General features: G+C 35.4%; 1 protein-coding gene across 6 annotated transcripts in view; it reads left to right on the top strand.

Annotated features, from left to right (window-relative positions):
- Positions 1-20,536, top strand: part of SNX13 (sorting nexin 13) — a 138,084-nt gene that overhangs the window by 21,645 nt on the left and 95,903 nt on the right. For all 6 annotated transcript variants that reach the window (XM_060020411.1, XM_060020409.1, XM_060020407.1 and 3 more), the window contains exon 2: positions 17,812-17,924. In XM_060020411.1, the coding sequence (XP_059876394.1) occupies positions 17,812-17,924 (113 nt within the window). The remainder of the gene's footprint in view (positions 1-17,811; positions 17,925-20,536) is intronic.

The raw sequence follows: 20,536 nt of genomic DNA on the forward strand, positions 1-20,536 counted from the left end.
GATAAAATGAAAATAATGAAAAAGAAAAAATAGGGGGAAACAGTAACACAAATAGTCTTGGGAACCTTCAAGAAGTTATTTTTAGGTTTTAACTGACTTTAGTGCAGGTCACATTTCTTTGTCTTCTACTTTTGCCAAGGGTTTGGGAATTGTTTTTTGAGTCTCTTTACATTTGGGGGCCATCCTATCACTGTAACATCTTTATGAAAATAGTGCCTTGTATTATACTTGATAAATGGATACTGTAGAAAATTTAAAGTAAATGGTTTAAGATAGGTTAAATAGTCATCAGATATCTGAGGTTTTTTAGATAAGGCTAATTTTGATTTAGTTTGGACTAAATAATGACCTTCTGACATTACTGAAGTCTGCCTATTTCTTTCAATATTTCATTTTTTAATTTGTTTTTTATCATAAAATGACCCTCACTAAATTATGTTTGCCAAGAAAGAAAAAAATGTTAAGAAGCTAATGTCAGCTCTGGAAGATCTAATTGAGTTCTTCTGTTAACAGAGAAAACAGTATAAACTTACATCTTTAGTACTGAGGAAAGAATCTGAAGGTCATTATTTTTATTTCTTTAGTTTTAGAAGATAGAGACCTACTAAAAGGTACATAGAATGCATTTAGCTTTTTGAAAAGTGTTAGGTATGGTAGACTTTTTTTTTTTTTTTTTAAGGATGTAAGGCACAGAGGAATTCTGGAATAATCCCTTAGTCGACAAGAATTTTATTATAAGGTAGTGGTGAAATCAGTGAAAGAAGAGCCTTATTAGATAGCCAGACTTCACAATACAACAGAAACGGCTGCCTTGCATGGTTTCAGATAGATTGAGATGTAGACTGGAGTTATGGATACAACACATATCTGGCCACCAGAAGGTCATGTACAATATATATAATACAGATCTAGCTACGTGGGTAACCTGTGACACTCCTAGCATTAGGCTTTTGTAAGTGCCTGTGCTGGTGCTGTGCCATCCTGAGTGACTCTGTTACTGCGTCACTGCTGCTTTTATTCCCATCACCATCAACTGACAGCCCCAAGAGAAGACTTTATTGGCCAGATCAGAGTCACCATTTACTCTGGGTTACCTATATTATTTGATAGAGCTATTTTGTCAGGCTGTCTAACAGACCAGTAAACCAGCCTTAGAAATCCACCCTTGTAACTGTGGCCCAGTGTGGTGGGAGTCATTCTTATAATTCAGAGCATGGTGATCTGTACTTAAGGAGTCCCTCAGAAGATGGTTTAAACCATAGTAGGTAGGCATTTTTAAGAAGTACAAGAAGGGAGGCAGTGTAGTAGATGAATACTTTGTCCTGAACGGCAGTTTCATATTTTCACATAGATACTACATTTTTCTTCGAGTACTGCTTTTTGAATTTCTGGTAGCCTTAGTGATGATCTCAATAGAAAAATAATTTATTACATATAATCCAGTTAAGCGTTTTAGGAAAGAGCCCTTTTATACTCCAAGTTAACATTCTTCTTGCAGTTACAGAAATTCACAAAAGACTTCCAGAGTTGCTCTGAGTATATCTTTGAATTTGTTGTATATACACATACACACACCCCTCATACTATCATCTCAAGTTAATTTTTAAGCCATTTAAGTATATATAAGAAGTCTATAATCCACTTCCTTTTAGAAGTGAGTAAACAAAGGTTGAGAGACATTTTGATTGCTCAGGTTCACATGATCTTTGAGCAGAGCTAGGAGTAGAAACCAGCTAGGATTAGAATTCCTAACTACTTTTTTTTTTTTTTTTTTTTTGCGTTACGCGGGCCTCTCACTGTTGTGGCCTTTACCGTTGTGGAGCACAGGCTCTGGACGCGCAGGCTCAGCGGCCATGGCTCACGGGCCCAGCCGCTCCGTGGCATGTGGGATCTTCCCGGACCGGGGCACGAACCTGTGTCCCTTGCATCGGCAGGCAGACTCTCAACCACTGCGCCACCAGGGAAGCCCGTCTCATTTTTTTTAGATGACTGTAATCAATTCTGATTCTATGTATTAGTAGTCCTGAGGATTCCCTTGAAAATAACTTGTATCACTATATCCATTTGCTTGCTGTCTGTCTTCACTTGAGATCTGTATGTATCTTTGCTCGGAACATGTCCCATACTGAACTTCACTTCTTCATCCACAAAGCAAAACAACAAACTTACCATCCCCCAGCCTTCTTTCTTGTATCTTGTTTGGAGTGACTAGTTGTTCAGCCAGATACTACTCAAGCTTAAAGAGCTGTGATGATGGCTCTTTGTCATGCCCCATGCAATCTATTGATCTATTGGTTGGTCATCTCGATATCTCTCCACTATGCAGACATGTGTTCATCCCCACTACTTCTGACCTGTTTCTGGCTTTTAGATAGTATGACTGTAATTGCTTTTCATAGGTTTTCCTGCCTATTTCAAATCTTGCACATAATTGATAGAATGGTTTAACTTGAACATTCCATATGCTTCTCACAATCTACCTTTTAAAAACAACCTTCAGTGCCTTCCCCATGGGACCCTCTTTCTTGCTTCAATGCCCACTCCTGTTGTCTTCTCTTTATCAGTTGCCCTCTTCTTCACCTGGCTGAGTCCTGTTATCCTCTGAAATTAATCTTAGGTGTTACCTTTTTCAGGACGCTTCCTCTGATTTGCTGCCCCTCCTCCCCTTCGGGCTGGGTCAGATTACCTGCTCCTTCTTTTTAGAGCCTTGTAATAGCTGATGCATGTCTATCATTTTTCTTACTGTATTGTTGTATAATTTTATATGTAATTCTCTTCTTCCACAAGATTGTGAGCTTCTTGAGGCCCAGAATAATCCTTTATTGCAGAGCCTGGCTATAGGGGGCACATGCTAGACTTTAATAAATGTTTGACCAACGAATGAAAGAAGTTTCTAGTTTAGAAAAAGCAGATATTCATAAATAATTACTATAGAACTTTAAATAGTGCAGTGGAGGCAGAGAATGCAAGGACTGAACATTCTATCTGGGAAGAGGGAGAGGTGCCTATGAGGGAAGACTCGCTTTATGGAGGGTATAAATTTGATCTGGTTCTTGAAGGGAACTTGATAGAGATTTTGCTAGAGAGGAAAGGTGATCCATCCTAGAGAACAAAAGCAAGAGAACAGGTCCTACTCAAGAAAAAGCCAGGTATTTCAGACTTTTTTTTTCAAAAGTCATTTTGGCAGTGAGGAGGATGTAACAGAGGAGAGGCAGGAATTGTAGTCTTGCAGGCTGTAATGAAGGTCTTGTATAAGGCTTTGGTGGTGAGGGGGGCCCCAAGAGATATTTAAGATGTAAAATATAACTAACTAGTTGGATGTGGGAGTTCTAAGAGGACAGACAGTTCAAGGTAACGCTTACGACTTCTCTTTTCAGTGATTGGATAGGCAGTGATGCCTCCTTTTAATTAATTAATTTTTTAATACATCTCTATTGTAGTATACTTGCTTCACAGTAGTGTGTTAGTTTCTGTTGTACAACAAAGTGCATCAACCGTCTGCATACATATATCCCCATATCCCCTCCCTCTTGAGCCTCCCTCCCACCCTCCATATCCCAGCCCTCTAGGGGGTCACAAAGCACCGAGCTGATCTCCCTGTGCTATGTGGCTGCTTCCCATTAGCTATCTATCTTACATTTGGTAGTGTATATATGTCGATGCTACTCTTACCAGCTTCCCCTTGCCCATCCTGTGTCTTCAAGTCCATTCTCTATGTCGACGTCTCCTCCTTTTAATTTAAATGAGGGAATATAGGAAATTGGGGTATGGAATGAATTTAATTTTAGACATGATGAGTTTGCGGTACCCATGAGAAATTCAGGCAGAAGCGTTCAGTATGCTGTTGAATATAAGTGTTAGAAATTCAGGAGGTATATCTGGGCTGGAGGCACAGTTTTGGAAGTCATGGTACGTATGAGGTAGTTAAAAGTGGTAAATTAGAAAACAAAATTACTCAGGGATTGCATATATAGTAAGACTGTAGGAGAGTGAAAACAGAATCCTGGGCGTTGCAGGCTTTCTTCTGCTTAAAGATAATCTGGTATACTTGCAAAGCAGTAGAAAATTTTTTGATCTCTTTAATTTCCTTTTATTCTTTCCCACTTTAACAGATTTCAGAAATTTCCCCTTTGCAGCCTCTGTTTGTTCCTTCCATTCTTTACTCCACTGGATTCTTCTTGAGGCTATTAGTTTATTCCTCTTTGAAGTGTCTGTTGTCAGACTAAACTAGGGAAAAGGAAACGCTTAATGCGAATTCACATCCCTTCATGAAATGGGGATATGTATTTCTAACTTTACTTCCACTAAGAAATAGGTTGTCTGCCATTTTTTAAACATATTACTTTCTTGGTTTATCTTTTGTTTTTCCTCTTCTGATAGTAACATAGATACAGATAAATATTTTGCTTCTTTCATTAAAACAACTGTAAAGTTACGGTGATAAATCACATCTTGGACTCACATCTGGTACACCTTATAGCAAATTTTGGGACTGTGGCACTACCGAGGAGTTTGTGGCTCATTTTCATGGGGATTGTTGCCACTCAGCTTCATTCCATTATTGCCTTGCAGGGAGGTGATTCCACTGATGCCAGATTTTTCTGTTTTTCAAGAAAAGTCAGAAATCCTGATTTTTATGTGATTTTTAAAAAATGTTTATTGAATTAAAATACGCTGGCAGTTTTTGATCCCTTTCTCAAACCTTAAATTCTTTGTAACAAAGACCAACCATCATCACCTACTGAGATGTCTGAGGTGTGTTTGGTTCTATTGCATACTAGGGTAAGAGAGGAAACTTGACTTGGAAGCCTCAGAAGACTGTAGTGGAAAAGGAGACAGGCTCAATCGCTTGATTTGGACGATTGAGTAATAAAGGGTCATGAAATCAGATGGGCTGACTCCCATCCCATCTGCAGTAAGTATTCTGGTAATGAATCCTCCCTATCTTCAATTCCTTATTTGCTGAGGTTTTGATCCTGGGCACCATGATCAGTGACTTGAAACTGGAGTGTTTAGTTAGGGAGGATATTTTTCTATTATTTTATCATGCATATTTAAGTACAAAATTAAACACACACACCCACCCCCATCCCCACACCCAGCTTTGGTGTTTCGTCACCAGAATGTAACCCACGTGAATAATAATGTTTCTGTCACTTGGTGGGTTTCAAGTTCTGAACACCTGATTTACTCAGTGTACTCAAAGTATAATTTGTTAGGGCTTACTGTATTTATTTATTTTTGTTGAGTCAAAGAATTTTTATAGAAAATAACCTCATTCCATAGGAAAATCAGGGAGATATGTTGGAACTGACCTTTGGATTTTCTATTTGTTCTCCATGGGAGGGAAAAGTAATTATTTCTGCAAGTGGAACTTACATAGTTTTGAGTGCACATGTTCCCTTTTAGCAACAGCTTTCCCTTGTAAATAAATTCCATTTGTTTAAAAATTAGATCTCACAAGTAAAAATTATATTTAAAAAACTGTGCCACAAAATGTTAGAATGTTAGACCACACTAGAGTAGATTATGAGAGGAATTCATACACTAGGTATCCTGAATAAAGACAGTGTGATTTTCTTTGGGAGGAGGGGAGTCTAGGTGGAGGTAGTTGAAGTATGTGCTAATGTATTATGTCAACTAAAATTCTGATCCTCAATTTTCCTTAATTACATTATACATATTTTGTGTATGTTTATTGTTTCTCTTAAGGTTTTCTGTATCAGAGATGTTGACCTCTTGTTTCCTGTCCTAAGATAAGAGATTATGAAATCTATGAAATGAATCTAGTTAATTTATTTTTTAAAGGACACATTTTTAAAAAAAATTTATTTTATTTTAAAAAATTTTTGCCTGCATTGGGTCTTCATTGCTGCACGCGGGCTTTCTCTAGTTGCAGAGAGCGGGGGCTACTCTTTGTTGTGGTGTGTGGGCTTCTCATTGCGGTGGCTTCTCTTGTTGCGGAGCAGGGGCTCTAGGTTTGTGGGCTTCAGTAGTTATGGCACACGGACTCCGTAGTTGTGGCTCGTGGGCTCTAGAGCATAGGCTCAGTAGTTGTGGTGCACCGGCTTAGTTGCTCCATGGCATGTGGGATCTTCCTGGACCAGGGCTCGAACCCGTGTCCCCTGCATTGGCAGGTGGATTCTTAACCATTGTGCCACCAGGGAAGCCCCTAAATAGTTAATTTTAACATTATGTAAAAATAGGTTTCTTTACATTTTTATAAAGTTGAATGAATTTTGAGCAGTTTGACGATTGAGTTTCATACTTTTGTGCATTGATAATGACTATGTATCAGTTTATTATAATTCATGACTGGTGCTGTCTTGTTACCATTCTCTCCTGTTGTAAAATCATCTTGTATTTGTGATTATATGTAGTTTTTTTAAAGACTTTTTTAAAAGAGCAGTTTTAGATTTATAACAAAATTAAAAGGAAAGTACAAAGTACAGAGAAGCTTCTAATTTTAATGAAGTCCAGCTTATCAATTATTTTTTTCATGGATTATATCTGGTGTTATATCTAAAAATGCATCACCATACCCAAAGTTGTCTAGGTTTTCTCCTAAGTTTTCTTCTGGAGTTTTATGTTTTACATTTAGGTCTGTGTCCATTTTGAGTTAATTTTTGTGAAAGGTATAAGATCCGTGTCTTAGATTAATTTTTTTCTTTGTGGATGTCTGTGACAGCACCATTTGTTGAAAAGATTGTATTTGGTTATGTGTAGTTTTTGGAAACTCTTCAATAGTGCATTTATCTCTCACAACTTACTTTGTTGCCATTTATAAATGGAATCTTTAAATACATTTACACATAAAAGTATAAATAGCCTTGAGCATTGGGCTTAGAAGTTTAGTAAACAAATGATATTCTCTGTCCTACTTTTGTATGAAAGATTACCTGTGGCACACTCTTATGTAGCGTTAGCAGTTGTGAATCTTTGTTCACTTGGAATTTTTATTTTTGGAAATTACCAAAACTTTAGTAAATCAAATGAGTAATTAATTTCGGGTAATACCATTTTGATGGAAAGAAGTGGGTAACTGAAAAGAAAAGAGATTGATTTTTCTTGTTCAACTGCAAAACTGCCTTTGGAAACCAATTTTAAAGGAGTGTCAATACTGTTTAAGCTCTGGAGGATTTATCTTTTTTGTATTCCCAAACACTTTGTAACTTTTTATTATGGCACTTACCGCATTTGTGTTATCATTACATGTGTATTTTACCTTTTTAGTTTATGAACGTTTTGAGGGCAGAAACTGCCTGATTCATCTTTGTATAACTAAAGTCCAATACATGGTTATCTAATTATTATAGGATCAGTGTAACCCCTCCAAATAATTATTTTGAAAGGCAGTAATTCTTATATAAAATAAATACATAACCCACACATAAAATAGGATATTAAAAGTCATTACTCACAGTAGTTCCATATTTAAAAGAATCTTTTTCTTAATTGAATAGCCAAGTGTATATTGCTCTACTATCAACTAATCACAGGAAATTTTTAATCCCAGTTTAATCTCTGGGCTGTGAACATGTAGCATGTTTGTGCACTGTTTATTTCCTGCATTGGTTCCTTAAGAAATGCAAGTACATTTACTATGTAAGTGAATTTTGTGATTATTGTGTGTGTTTTAAAAAATGTTTTTAGTGAAAAATTTTGAACATTACAAGTAGAAGGATTAGTATAATGAACTTCCTCTGTCACGCCCAGCTTAGACATTTACCAGCTCATGGCTAATTATATTTTGTCTATATCCTTTTTCACTTTTCCTCTACTGTCCACTTTAAGAATTATTTTGAAGCATATTCGAGATACATGATTTCATCTTTAAATATTTCATCATGCATCTCTAAAACATAAGGGTTCTTTTTGCTATAACATAATAGCTGGCACCATTCATTATTTAAGCTAAAAGATAAGCAGTAACTTGTTAATGTCATTAAATATTCAGAAGATATTTAGAATTACCCAGTTTCTCTTCCTTCTTTCTCGCCTCATTCTTCTTCTTTTTCCACTGTATTTTTGTTAAAATCAAGTTGAATAAGTTCTACATATTGCAGTTTTAACCCACAGGTTCTCCTCAACCTTCCTCTTCCCTCTTTCTTTTTTTTTTTTTTTTCCCTTTGCCCTTTATTTGTTGAAGGAATTGGGTCTTTTGCCCTTTAGTGTTTCTCACAGTCTGAATTTTGCTAAGTTCATCTCCATGATGTATTGTAACATTTTCTCAGTCTTCTGCTTTTCCTCAGTCAGATTCAGGTTTGAGTCCCCCAACCCCACCCGCACAAAACTTTTTGATAGATGGTGATGTGTATTTTTATTTCAAGAGGCATGTAATGTCTGGTTCATATTCTCTCTTTCCTCCTCTCTCTCTCTTTCATCCTCTCTCTCTCTCCCCCCCCCCCATCCGTTCCTTGCACGTGTTAGACTGGTAGATCCCTAACTATGTTAGGGATTGCAATATGGCAATATTCTGTCATTTCTTCTTCTTATATGGATTTTTTCCTTAAAGAGAAACCGATTTTTCATCAACTCTCTGATTAGCCTGATAAATGCCTAATTCTCTACCACTTTTCAAAAAGAGCTGGTTCTTTAGAACCCTTCAAAGGTGATCAATGAAATTTAAAAATCTTTCTATGATTTCATGAACTCAAATATTTGAAGTGCTCCAATACATTGCAGTTGTTAGTGTAACTGATTCCATCTTTAGCCAGGTGAAGCCTCTTCAGGTTGTCTGCTGAGTTTTGACATATTCTTAGTAATCTTTGGTAGCTTTTTGGTATGGCAAAGTGTTCCAGGCCCATCTTAAACTCAGTTCCTGCTCCAGACTTGGAATCAGCCATTCCTCCAATAGCCCTAGTTCGTTTTAGTGGAACTATCAACACTATTTTTTACCGAAGCAATGATTCATAGTAAAATTACTATATTGCTTTCTCTGTGTGGTTATTCCAACATTGTTAGTATATTGAGTTAGATTTTTAAATTTCACTTTGCTTTTGAAATTTAGAGATTGCTTTTGAAATTCTTTTTATATGTAAAATATTTATACTGATACAAAGTCAGATTTACAGAGCAAGGTATTTTCAGTGTCCAGTTCTTATCCCTGTCCCCTCTACCCCATTTTCTCCATTCCTTAAAGATCGTCATTTAAAAAATTTTCTGTATATCCTTATATTTAAAAAAAATAAGCAAATGTTTATAAATTTATAACTCTCACCCTCCCTTTCTTAGATGAATGATAGCTATACATGCTTTCCTCTACTGGTATGTAATTGGATTAAAAAAATAATCAGGTTAAGTATGCTGATACAAAAAAATTTGTTCAAAATGCCCAGGATTGGTATTTTTTTTCTGATATCTTGATGGATTCTTTTAGTTCACATAATTAGAAATTTAGCTGTCTTATTCTTTAGTAGCTTTAAAAATTTTGCTTTAATCAGTTATTTTTAAGGGAATACTTTTCCTTTTTGTATGTTATCTATATATACATGTATACATACATATGTATTTATTTAGGAATGAGACTGATGTATATGTAAATTAAAAATAGACATTTATCTGTCAAATGGAAACATAAGGAAAATAATCTGTTTTATTTCTCTTTTTTTTTTAAAACATCTTTATTGGAGCATAATTGCTTTACAATGGTGTGTTAGTTTCTGCTTTATAACAAAGAGAATCAGCTATACATATACATATATCCCCATATCCCCTCCCTCTTGCGTCTCCCTCCCATCCTCCCTATCCCATCCCTCTAGGTTAAACGTTTGTTTTAAAAAGTCTTTACTATGATTTTTTGCAGTTTTTTTCATTATTATTATTTTAATTTTAGTTTATTTTTTATTTATTTTTGGCTGGGCTGGGTCTTCGTTGCTGTGCGCGGGCTTCTAGTTGTGGAGAGCAGGGACTACTCTGTTGCAGTGCGCGGGCTTCTTATTGCGGTGGCTTCTCTTGCTGCGGAGCACTGGCTCTAGGTGTGCGGGCTTCAGTAGTTGCATCATGTGGGCTTGGTAGTTGTGGCTCATGGGCTCTAGAGCGCAGGCTCAGTAGTTGTGGCAGTTGGGCTCAGTTGCTCTGTGGCATGTGGGATCTTCCGAGACCAGGGATCGAACCTGTGTCCCCTGCATTGGCAGGCAGATTCTTATCCACTGTGTCACCAGGGAAGTCCTGCAGTTATGTATTATTAAGGCACAAAAACATTATGTATAACTATAAAAATACAGCTTCTAGAAAGCACCTTTGATTAATTTATTTCAGCTTTGTGTATCTACTGGACCTTTAATTGGAAATTCAGGAAACCTTGTTAACATGGTTTTGAAGTTGGAGGCTTTGAGTCTACTAGAAGCCTGTCAGGACTGTTCTTTGCTATACTGCTCCATCCACATTTTAAATACTTGTATTATTCTTTATAAGGGAAAGCACTCAGTAAATACAGTCCTTTGTTTTTTCAGTACTGTAATTTCTTTTAGACTCTAATTCCAGTGATCCCCAATGTATGGGCTGGGGAGGGGTTGTGCAGCCTAACTTAGTTTGTATCCTGAAAAAACAAGTGCATATGAATGTACCTGCTGTTGTTTCAGACTGTATAGTTATTTTGTAATTGATGGTATCTAGTTTAAAAAACACTGAAATAATTGTAGCTTTTTTTGTTTTCTTGTATTTTCTTCATCATTGGATGCTAGGAGTCCTAATTATGTAGTAGTGTATGATCTTTTATAACTACTGCTCTGATGTAACATTGAAGGGTTTGTTAAAGTAGTTACCTACATATGTGTACATAATTAATTCTTGAAAATATATAAAAGTTGAACAATAGATTTCTGTTTTAAGGGAGAGGGTTCTGTTACCAAAGAACTAAAAATACATGAGTCTGGTGTATATGTGTGTATATAACCTAATTATTCTGGGCACCCCTAGTTGGGAGAGAGAGGATAATCTCCACAGGTAGCCAGTGGCCATTATCTTTGCCAGCTGGGCAGTTAGCCATCTTGGAGACAAGACCCTCTATCCCTCCTGGCTCAACAGCTGGATTGAAAATGTGCACCATATCATGCTAGTCTTTAATCATCCTCACAAGGATATACTAGGTATCTTAAATACACGTGAGTGGAAGAGGATCTTTACTTCCGTGTCCCAGGAGTATGAAAAGAGGGGTTTTGGGACCAACTTAGCTAAATGTACTGATGATCCCTGTGTGGCTGCCTCTTCGTGGCTGCCTCCCTGAAAGGGAAGTTGTGATGTAGGCTGTTGTAGGTTATGTTGAGACAGTCAAAAGTATGTTATTTCTGTACATCAGTTCTATGGGAGAAAAAGGACCAAGCTCTTGGGAGATTTATTTTTTTTGGAGGTTGGGGGCTTGGTGAAGGTTGTGCTGGTAGGAATGTATAACTCTGCCTAAAGTCCTAAGGTGGGAGTGAGGGGCAGGACTTCAATTTAGCGTTCACTTTCCCTTCCCCTTTTCCTTTTCTTGCCCTTTCCCCTTTTCTCTCTTTTCTCCCCTTCCTTCTCTTTCCATTCCCTCCCTTATTTAATTTCTCTAGTTAGTAAATTAATTAATTAGTTCTGTATTTAGTGAGCAGCTTCTTTGTAGCAGGCCTTGGTTAAATTATTATGTAATGTTGAATGAGCCAAAGTTCTGTGTCAGGAGCACATTCTACTGAAATTACTTGGAGAAGAACTTCCAATTTATTATAGGTGGAATAAGGTGGACGGAAAACAATCTATAGTTTCAATAAAGCGACTCTTCTTATGGGTACTTGTTTTTGTTGTTGAATTCTTTTATATAATTTCTGTGATCCAGGTTGGCACTGAAGTAATATCAGCTTTAAGATTCTCAGCCCTATCTGGCTGCCCTATGCCATGTAATGTGTTGAGACATATCAGGTGAATATAACTGAGAGTGGCTGACTCACTCTAGTAAGACTCTTATGAGAGTCCAAGGTCTGTTCTCTGGGAGCTCTGACAATCTGTTCTTCATGTGATCTATTAATATATAAAATAGCTGTTTGCACTTAGCCCCATTCTCCACACGTAGCTGGGAGAATCTATGCGTAGCTCTGCATCCAAGTTACTTAATCAAGTCTGCTTTAGATAGGCTTGACTTGAGGGATGGTCTCACAGCTCAGCTTCTTCATTGTGCTAGTGTGAGTTCTGGATCAAAAAGTGGTTAGTGATTTTGCAGTGGTTACATAGAACATTAGTGGCAAACTGGAACCTGTAATTTCTGATTCTATGTTTTTAGTACTGTATTCTGCTACCTTTCCTATCATATTGGGGTGTCCAAAAAGTGCCTTCGGTTTTTAAGTAAAAAGACACATTTTTCATTTGCACCAAGAACTTTATTTAACAGCATATTCACCCTTTTGTTCCACTATGTTCTGCCATTTTCCAGGCAACTTCATAATTCCGTCTTCCCAAAACTTTTTATCTTTTTGAGCAAAGAACTGTTCCAGGTGCCTTTTACAGTCTTCCAGAGAATTGAAATTTTTTCCATTAAGAGAATTTTGTAAAGATCTAAATAAATGGAAATCTGAAGGGGCAGATGAATCAGAACTTCCCAGCCAAGCCCTAACAGTTTTTGCCTGGTCATCAGAGAAACATGCAGTCTTGCGTTTATCCTCATGGAAGTTTATGCGTTTTCTGTTGACTAATTCTGGATGCTTTTCGTCAAATGGTGCTTTCAGGTGGTCTAACTGGGAGCAGTCGTTGTTGGAATTAATCATTTGGTTTTCTGGAAGGAGCTCATAATAAAGGACTCCCTTCCACTCCCTCCATATACACAACATCGTCTTCTTTGGATGAAGACCCGGCCTTTAGTGTGGTTGGTGGTGGTTCATTTCGCTTGCCCTACGCACGATCTGTTCTGTTCAACATTATTGTACAGTATCCACTTTTCATCGCCCGTCACAATTTGTTTTAAAAATGGAACGTTTTCATTACGTTCAAGTAGAGAATCGCATGCAGAAATACGGTTAGAAGTTTTCTTTCACTTAACTTGTGTGGCACCCAAACATCAAAGCAATTAACGTAACCAAGCTGGTGCAAATGATTTTCAGCGCTTGATTTGGATATTTTGAGTGTGCCGGCTGTCTCCCACATGGTATAATGTTGATTGTTCTCAATTAACGTCTTGATCACTGTCTACTTCAACTAGTCTACCCAACCATGGAGCCTTGTCCAGCGAGAAATCTCCAGCACGAAACTGTGCAAACCACTTTTGACCCAGTCAGTCAGTCACAGCACTTTCTCCATACACTGCACAAATCTTTATTTGCGTTTCAGTTGTGTTTTTACCTTTCTTGAAATAATAAAACATAATATGCTGGAAATGTTGCTTTTTTTCTTCCATCTTCAATATTAAAAGGGCTACACAAAAATTCACCAATTTTTGTAAGTCTTTTTTTAAAATGCATGCTGATAGGACAGCTGTCACATACAATCTAACAAAATTGTTTCGAATGAAGTTAAAGACAGCTAAGTGCTACTGGAGCCATCTTACGGAAAAAACTGAACGAACCTTTTGGCCAGCCCAATAAAAGTCTGTGATGAGGATGAAATAAGATAAATGGTAGTATGAATTGATAGGCATAAAATACCACAATGTAAATTATTTCCATTTGCTTTCTACTATCAGGAGGCATTTAAGATTTTTTACATTGTCACTTCTCGATTTTAAGCATCTTGGCAGCAGGAGTCATTTTTTATATCTGTGTGTCCCTCTGCTCAAGGCCAAACTGATACATATAAGAACCAGGGCATGCTAATAAAATTGATACCCTTTGAAACTGAAATTATTTTCATTATTTATAGATAAACTGATTGTCTAATAAAAATTATACTTTATATTTATGTACTTGATACTCAAACCAGGAATTTATAACATTCATTACAAGTAGTGTTCTGACTAATTTCTTGGGAGGCATATTAAGCTGATGAATATTTAAATAAAAGAAAGCACTCATTTATGATTTTAACCTTTTTTTCTTATTGTGAGTTTTAATTTCAGGCAGTTGTCAGCTGACAAATTTTAAGGTTCATTAAGGAGTCAGGATTTGAATAGGATCAAATCCCACTCTCATACTAACTGTGTGACCTTGGGCCATTTTTAAAAAAACTTCTCTGTATTTTAGTTTCTATGTTGTTAAACTAGGGATAATAATAACGATTAAGCTAAAATCGACCACTAGACCATGGGCTTATTTACTCCCCAAAAAACCACGTAATGTAGGTGAGGAAATGAAGGCGTGGAGTGGTTACACAGCTAATAAATAGTAAACGTGAGATTTGCACTCAGATAGTTAAACTCCAGGGTTCATATTTTTTGAGCACTATGCTGTATTACCTTCTTGATTATTTCATAAGTTGTTCTGAGGAGTAAATGAGATAGGTATATAGAATACTTGGTACAATTTTGATTTTCAGAGGTTTTGGGTTCTGGAATTGTAAGGTTTTGTGGACCTAGAGGCTAATTTAGGAGAATTATAAATACATAATTGTCCTTAGTTCTGAACAGTTTTGGTAGCTTATTAGAAATAAAAGTATCACAGACCCCACCCCAGATATAATGGATCAGAATCTGCATTTTAAGAACCTGCATTTAAGATTCTTAAAGTCTGAGAAGTACTGCCGTAGATGATCACGAAGGTTTCTTCCATCTCACAGTTAGTGTGTCGGTGATTTTAGGGAACCAGACACATGAATATTTCAGTGTTGATTGTTGTGTTTGGAGAAGAAAATAGTAACAAATCAAGTATTATTTTAATGTAAATCATTGTGAAGTGGATTTATTTATATTTTTTGGCTTCCGTTCTGAATTTGTAAAAAGTTTCTGATGTAGTGCAAAATTTTTGTAAATTTTATCATCCTGTATCATCTTAGGAAATAATTAGAACTCAAAAATTTTAAATGGTTTTAGATCAAATGTTCTTCTTAATCTCACCAGTTAAGATTATAATATTAGCCAAATATGTAAATGGGAACACTAAATATAACATGAAACTTTCTCAATTTTGGACAGTTCTCTATTCTGATATTTCATTGAATAGTTTATTTGAAGTTAAATATTATGAGATTAACCACAAAACAAATGAGCACCTGACTTGCTTGATTAGAAATGTTTAATTTTATTAGTCCCTGGAATATAGAAATTCCTCTCAAACTTAATTAAGGAAAGGTTCTTCTCCATAGATTTTTTTTTTTCATGTGACGGTAATGTCTGTTTTGTTCACTGTTAAATCACTAGCATCTGGCATGTAGCTATTCCCAAATATTTGTTGAATGAATAAGAGTTTGTTTTTTGATGATTTTTGCTGCCATTTTCAAATGAGTAAGAAAAGACTTGTAAGATTCTGAAAATTTGAGCTTTTAGACAATTGAGCATCTCCCCTTGTTAAATAATTGAGTTAATAATCTTTCCCACATTATATAATTGTGATTCTTTTTTGAAAATTTATTATTATTTTTTTTTGTGGTACGCGGGCCTCTCACTGTTGTGGCCTCTCCCGTTGCGGAGCACAGGCTCCAGATGCGCAGGCTCAGCGACCATGGCTCACGGGCCCAGCCGCTCCGCGGCATGTGGGATCTTCCCAGACTGGGGCATGAACCCGTGTCCCCTGCATCGGCAGGCGGACTCTCAACCACTGCACCACCAGGGAAGCCCTGAAAATTTAATTTTTAAATTTCTTTAATTGATAGTCATACAGTTGGAGCCATAACACATTTATACAGTTTAGAGCAAACACCTGGTTAAAAAATATAGAACATTTGAGTATTGAGTATTTGAGAAGCCCCCTGTGTATTGTCCTCCAGTTGCATGCTCCCTTCTTTCCTTTATCTCCAGAGATAGCCATTTTGCTTGGTTTCATTGTTCAAACCTCTGAATAGATCCTTGAACAGTAAGTTGTTTAGCTATGAAAAATGGCGAGCAAGCATAAATATAACTTTGTAAAGAAAGAGTAATATTGCTAATATTACATCAAATATCATTGAAGAAGGTAGGCTGGATAAAGTATCTGGGTCATAGTCTGGTCTGAGCTTTCCTGAGAGTTTGTAAGAACTCTTTTCAGGAAAGTCAGTGGAAAAGGTTTTGAATGAATCTTGGGAAATCACATCTGTTTTTTATAGTTGGCCATCTGGCGGTACTATAGTGTGGATCAGGTCCCGAATGTTCAGCAGAACTATTGTCAGAGGGACTGAAATGTTCTGTACTTTATTCTAAACCACCATGGCCTACTTTCAGCTCTTGGAAAGAAGTCAGGGGAGACCACTTCATAGGTGCAATAGTATCCCCAGCTGATTCAAGGAGGAGATCATGAAGGCAGGGTAGAAACATCAGTAGGCATTCTGTCCTCTGGTTAAAAAGATGTGGCCAGGATGAGGAAAAAAGGTAATAAAAATACAAATGAACAAGAGTTGTGAAGGCCTTATATAGAAGAAATTTAAAAAAACCCTTCACTGAGGGACATAGATGATATGAATAAATGGAAAAATATTATTTGGGGGTAGGAAGACTATTATAAATTTTCCGTATATCTTATCTAAGATTTCTGTTCATGTGTCACTTAATCATTGAAAGCTTCTTAGATCAACCACATGCAATTGTTTTATTTTTCTCTATAGCATTTATCCCCATCTGATATATATTTACTTATTTATATGTCTTTTTTCCTCTTCTGGAATGTAAACTTACGAAGGTATGTAAATTCATGAGGGTGTGCTTGTTGTTCTTCCCTTACTAAAATGTAGATTTATGAGGGTATACTTTATTCCTTGTGATATCCCCAGCACTTTGAACTTACAGCACATAGGAAGCAGTCAATGACTGGTGAATGAATGAATGAATGAATAAATAAGTAAAACTGTGCTTTCTCTCATAGTCCATAGCACTTATTGTCTATTCCATAGTTTTTTTGTCATTAATTTCGTTCAGTTTAGCATCTTATAATGCTTTCTATTATTTTCTTTTGGTTCAGTGTCTAATTGTTTCATTCCTGTAAGACATTCTTCTCTGGGCTTCTTGATGGCAGGAGTGGGACAAATGCATCCTTTGTATACCTCACAGTACAAGGCAAATGGATATAGGAACTTGTTGAACTGAATACATTTATTTATTTCATAATGACTTAAATTGCTAAAATCCAGTTTGCCTTCAACAAAAGGAGTATTTTTAATAGATAATACAGTATAATTCTAAACGAAATAGGGAAACAGGATGGAGAATTTTTAGAGATGTTTTGTTGAACTCGTGGTAAATTTTGGTAACGGGAAGTTGGAAGTTGTGCAGTTATAATTTTACAAATTTCTGCAAATAATTTGAGTAAATAAAAATATAATTTTTAGTGAGACATGGGTTTTTTACCTTGAAATTTTAATTTTTAAAAAGTCTCATGCTGTAGTTTTAAGATGAAATATAAACAAGTACAATCTGTTGTCTACTTAAGCTTTCATACATGCTTTTGCATATATAAATGTATAAATGTTTTTATTATAAATACTTTATCACTTTTCATGTCATTCAACAATTTATGTAATTTGTTCATTTATATTGCCAATAGATTGTTTTTTAAAATCGTTGCTGATATGCTATAAATTTGTTTCTACATATAGATTTTGTATATTGTTTCTGGGAGATAAATTTCCAAGAATGTACTTAACACTTTCAAAAGTAAATATTTTTAAAATTACTGAAACAATACCATGAATGCTTAAAAGGAGAAACATAAACTGTGTAAAAGTTTTGTTGGTTCTTTTCTAGTTCCTATGGAAAATTATTTATTTATTAAAAAGATTTTTTTTCCTGCTTTATTTCAGACCAGTCTGTCCATATGGGGATGGGGAAGCCTTGGCATTGTCCTTTCTCTAATAACGTTTGGACCCTTTGTAATATTTTATTTGGCATTTTATATCCTCTGCTTTGTGGGTGGGTAAGTATTCTCAATGATAATTTTATAATTCATGTCATGTTCAGTTGTTCAAAATGGAAACAAATGACCATGAGACCTCAATAAGAAAAAAAAATGATCATGAGAAATGGCAGTATGATTTGTGAATGCTATTTTTGCAAATTGTTTTTACCAGACTTAAAAATAGTAAAATTAAGATAACTATAGAAATAAAAACGATGATGGTTATGATTTGTACCAGCAATATGGGTCATCATCTTCAAAAATAAATTTCAATTTCTGATGATATAAACTTTTTTGTGTAACTTGAAAAGTTTTTAAGATTTTTTTATTCCTTTTGGTGTTATTTCCCCTTTAAGGTTGAAATTTCCTTATCTATTATAATAATAAGATAAATAAGTTAAATTGAGATGACACATCAAGTTTTACAGACTAGAAGATACTGACTGTTTCATTGATTAGACTTCAGACACTAATGTTAATTATTATGTTAATGTTAATTATTGTGTTAATTATTTCCCTTAGTGAATGCTGTCATTTTGTTCTAGAAAATTCCAACAAACACCTGATTTTGCCATTTTTCTCTTCATGGTTATTTGGTTTACAGTGTTTATGCTTTACCTTGAGTTCATAAAACTTTACAGGAGAGGTTTCAGTCATGATTTAGTATAGCTTCCTATGTAGAATGTTTGGTATCAAATATGAATTATATGTAAGAAAATGTATAAACAAGAGAGATGCTTGCTACTTAGGTACTCTGAACAAGGTAGTTTAGCTGAAATGAGCATTTTGTTGTTAATGTTTATGTGTGTATGTATATATATGTGTGTTTGTATATGTGTAATACATTTATGTAATTATTTGTGCAGTGAATACCTATGAGTTCTTTCAGAAAAATCTTTTGAGACCCCAAATATTTGGAGGAATTGTTTGAGCCTATAGGTTTAGAGGACTTAGCTGAATTGAATAGCATATATAAACTGTGGCCTGAGAGAGACTGTATAAGACACTGAAGGGATGGCTGTCATCCTGTCACATTTTTCAGGTTATGAGTTTGAAAATCATGTGTAACCATTTTATAGGGAGGTCACCCACTGATTGTTGAACAAGTGAGAATTAATTTAACTGGGAAGCTACATCGAGGACTATTCATAAAACTGTATTTTATATTAGATTTAATATTTTCCTTATAATTGCTTGGATATGGTATTATATACTGAGACAATTAAGAAATAAGCCATAGGAATCAGATAAATGGAGTTCTGAATATCTTTATTGATTATAAAGATGATTGAAGACTTACAGATCTGCAGCCATTTGGGCTTCCTAAATTACATTCTTTAGTCACAAATCAAGGCCAGACCTTCATGGTTGCACTACTCCCCCACAAGGTCATGGCTTCTTTTATTTATTGGAAAGGAAATTGAGGAGATGTTTCTCTCACAAAGAAAAGATTTCTTTTATTTCACTAATTGAATAAGCCTTTGGCAAAAGTGAGGAAGGATTTCAGAATATTTTACAATACTTCAGAAAGGGAAGAAATTGCAGCGTTACAGATGAAGGTAGAGGGGTGAGAATCCTTTCTCTTAGACTCAACTGCTCCATATAAAATTTGGGAAAGGGAAAAGGGTCACGAGTCCATTCATTTTGAAGTCCCAGGAACCTTTGTTGTTCCCTTTTTGAGTCTGCTAATTTATTAAGGAATAATTTCAAGAAAGTTTTTGGATATTTGTAAAGTTCTGTGAATTTTTTTAGATAAGTTGGGATATTGGTAGGTGTGGGAGGGCCACTATAAACTCTTTAGATAATATTAAGTCACATGGAAGGATCTGAAATTCCAAGTTCATGTTATGTCATAAATTGATTTGATATTCTGTTCCAGACTACTGATGTCAGGAAATATAGTGCCACAGTAAGGGGACTTCAATTTATATACTAACAAGCATCCAGAATCATCTCAGAAGATTAGTTAATTAAGCATTCCCAGGTTACTCAGTTACAGTCAGTGAGTATCACAATTCCTGAGTCAAAAATCTTTCTAATTTTGGCTCTAATTATGAAGAATGATTGTCCTTTCTTTAATGTAGCTTTATTTATATAGTTTAGTGCCTTATGAATTTTAAGAGCAAAAATAGGCTTTTATATATCAATCTTAAATAGTTACATTACATATAACTAAAAATCATTTCTTAGTTTTAGTGTTTTTTTGTTTTTGTTGTGTAAGTTTTAAAGATTTGTTTTTGTTCTTTTTCCTAGTTAAAATGCAAGTCAGAGAGGAATTAATACATTTTCTCATGGAAACTATCTTTTTTTTTTTTTTTTTGGCTAGTAAAACTTAAGTTTTTGAGTTCTGCAGTTTACCTGTATACAGTGTTGATAATGTATATGTTTTGCTTATAGTCAATGGTAACCCCTTATTTTCTAAAATAAAGAAACCCTTTGGAAAGAAAACCACTCAGAAGTTTTTGGTTTTTGTTTTTCTGAATTTTGGTGGGGTTTTTTTTCTGGTTATTTTGGGATACCTTCAGTACTGATATGAGTTAATTTAATGGCATTCCCGTTATGTTTGTTTGGTTATGCAATCATTTGTAGCACCTATTTTTACTTAAACCTCAAGGCTGAAGCTATTAATT

Source organism: Delphinus delphis, chromosome 9, assembly GCF_949987515.2.
Source record: "Delphinus delphis chromosome 9, mDelDel1.2, whole genome shotgun sequence".
Taxonomy (NCBI): domain Eukaryota; kingdom Metazoa; phylum Chordata; class Mammalia; order Artiodactyla; family Delphinidae; genus Delphinus; species Delphinus delphis.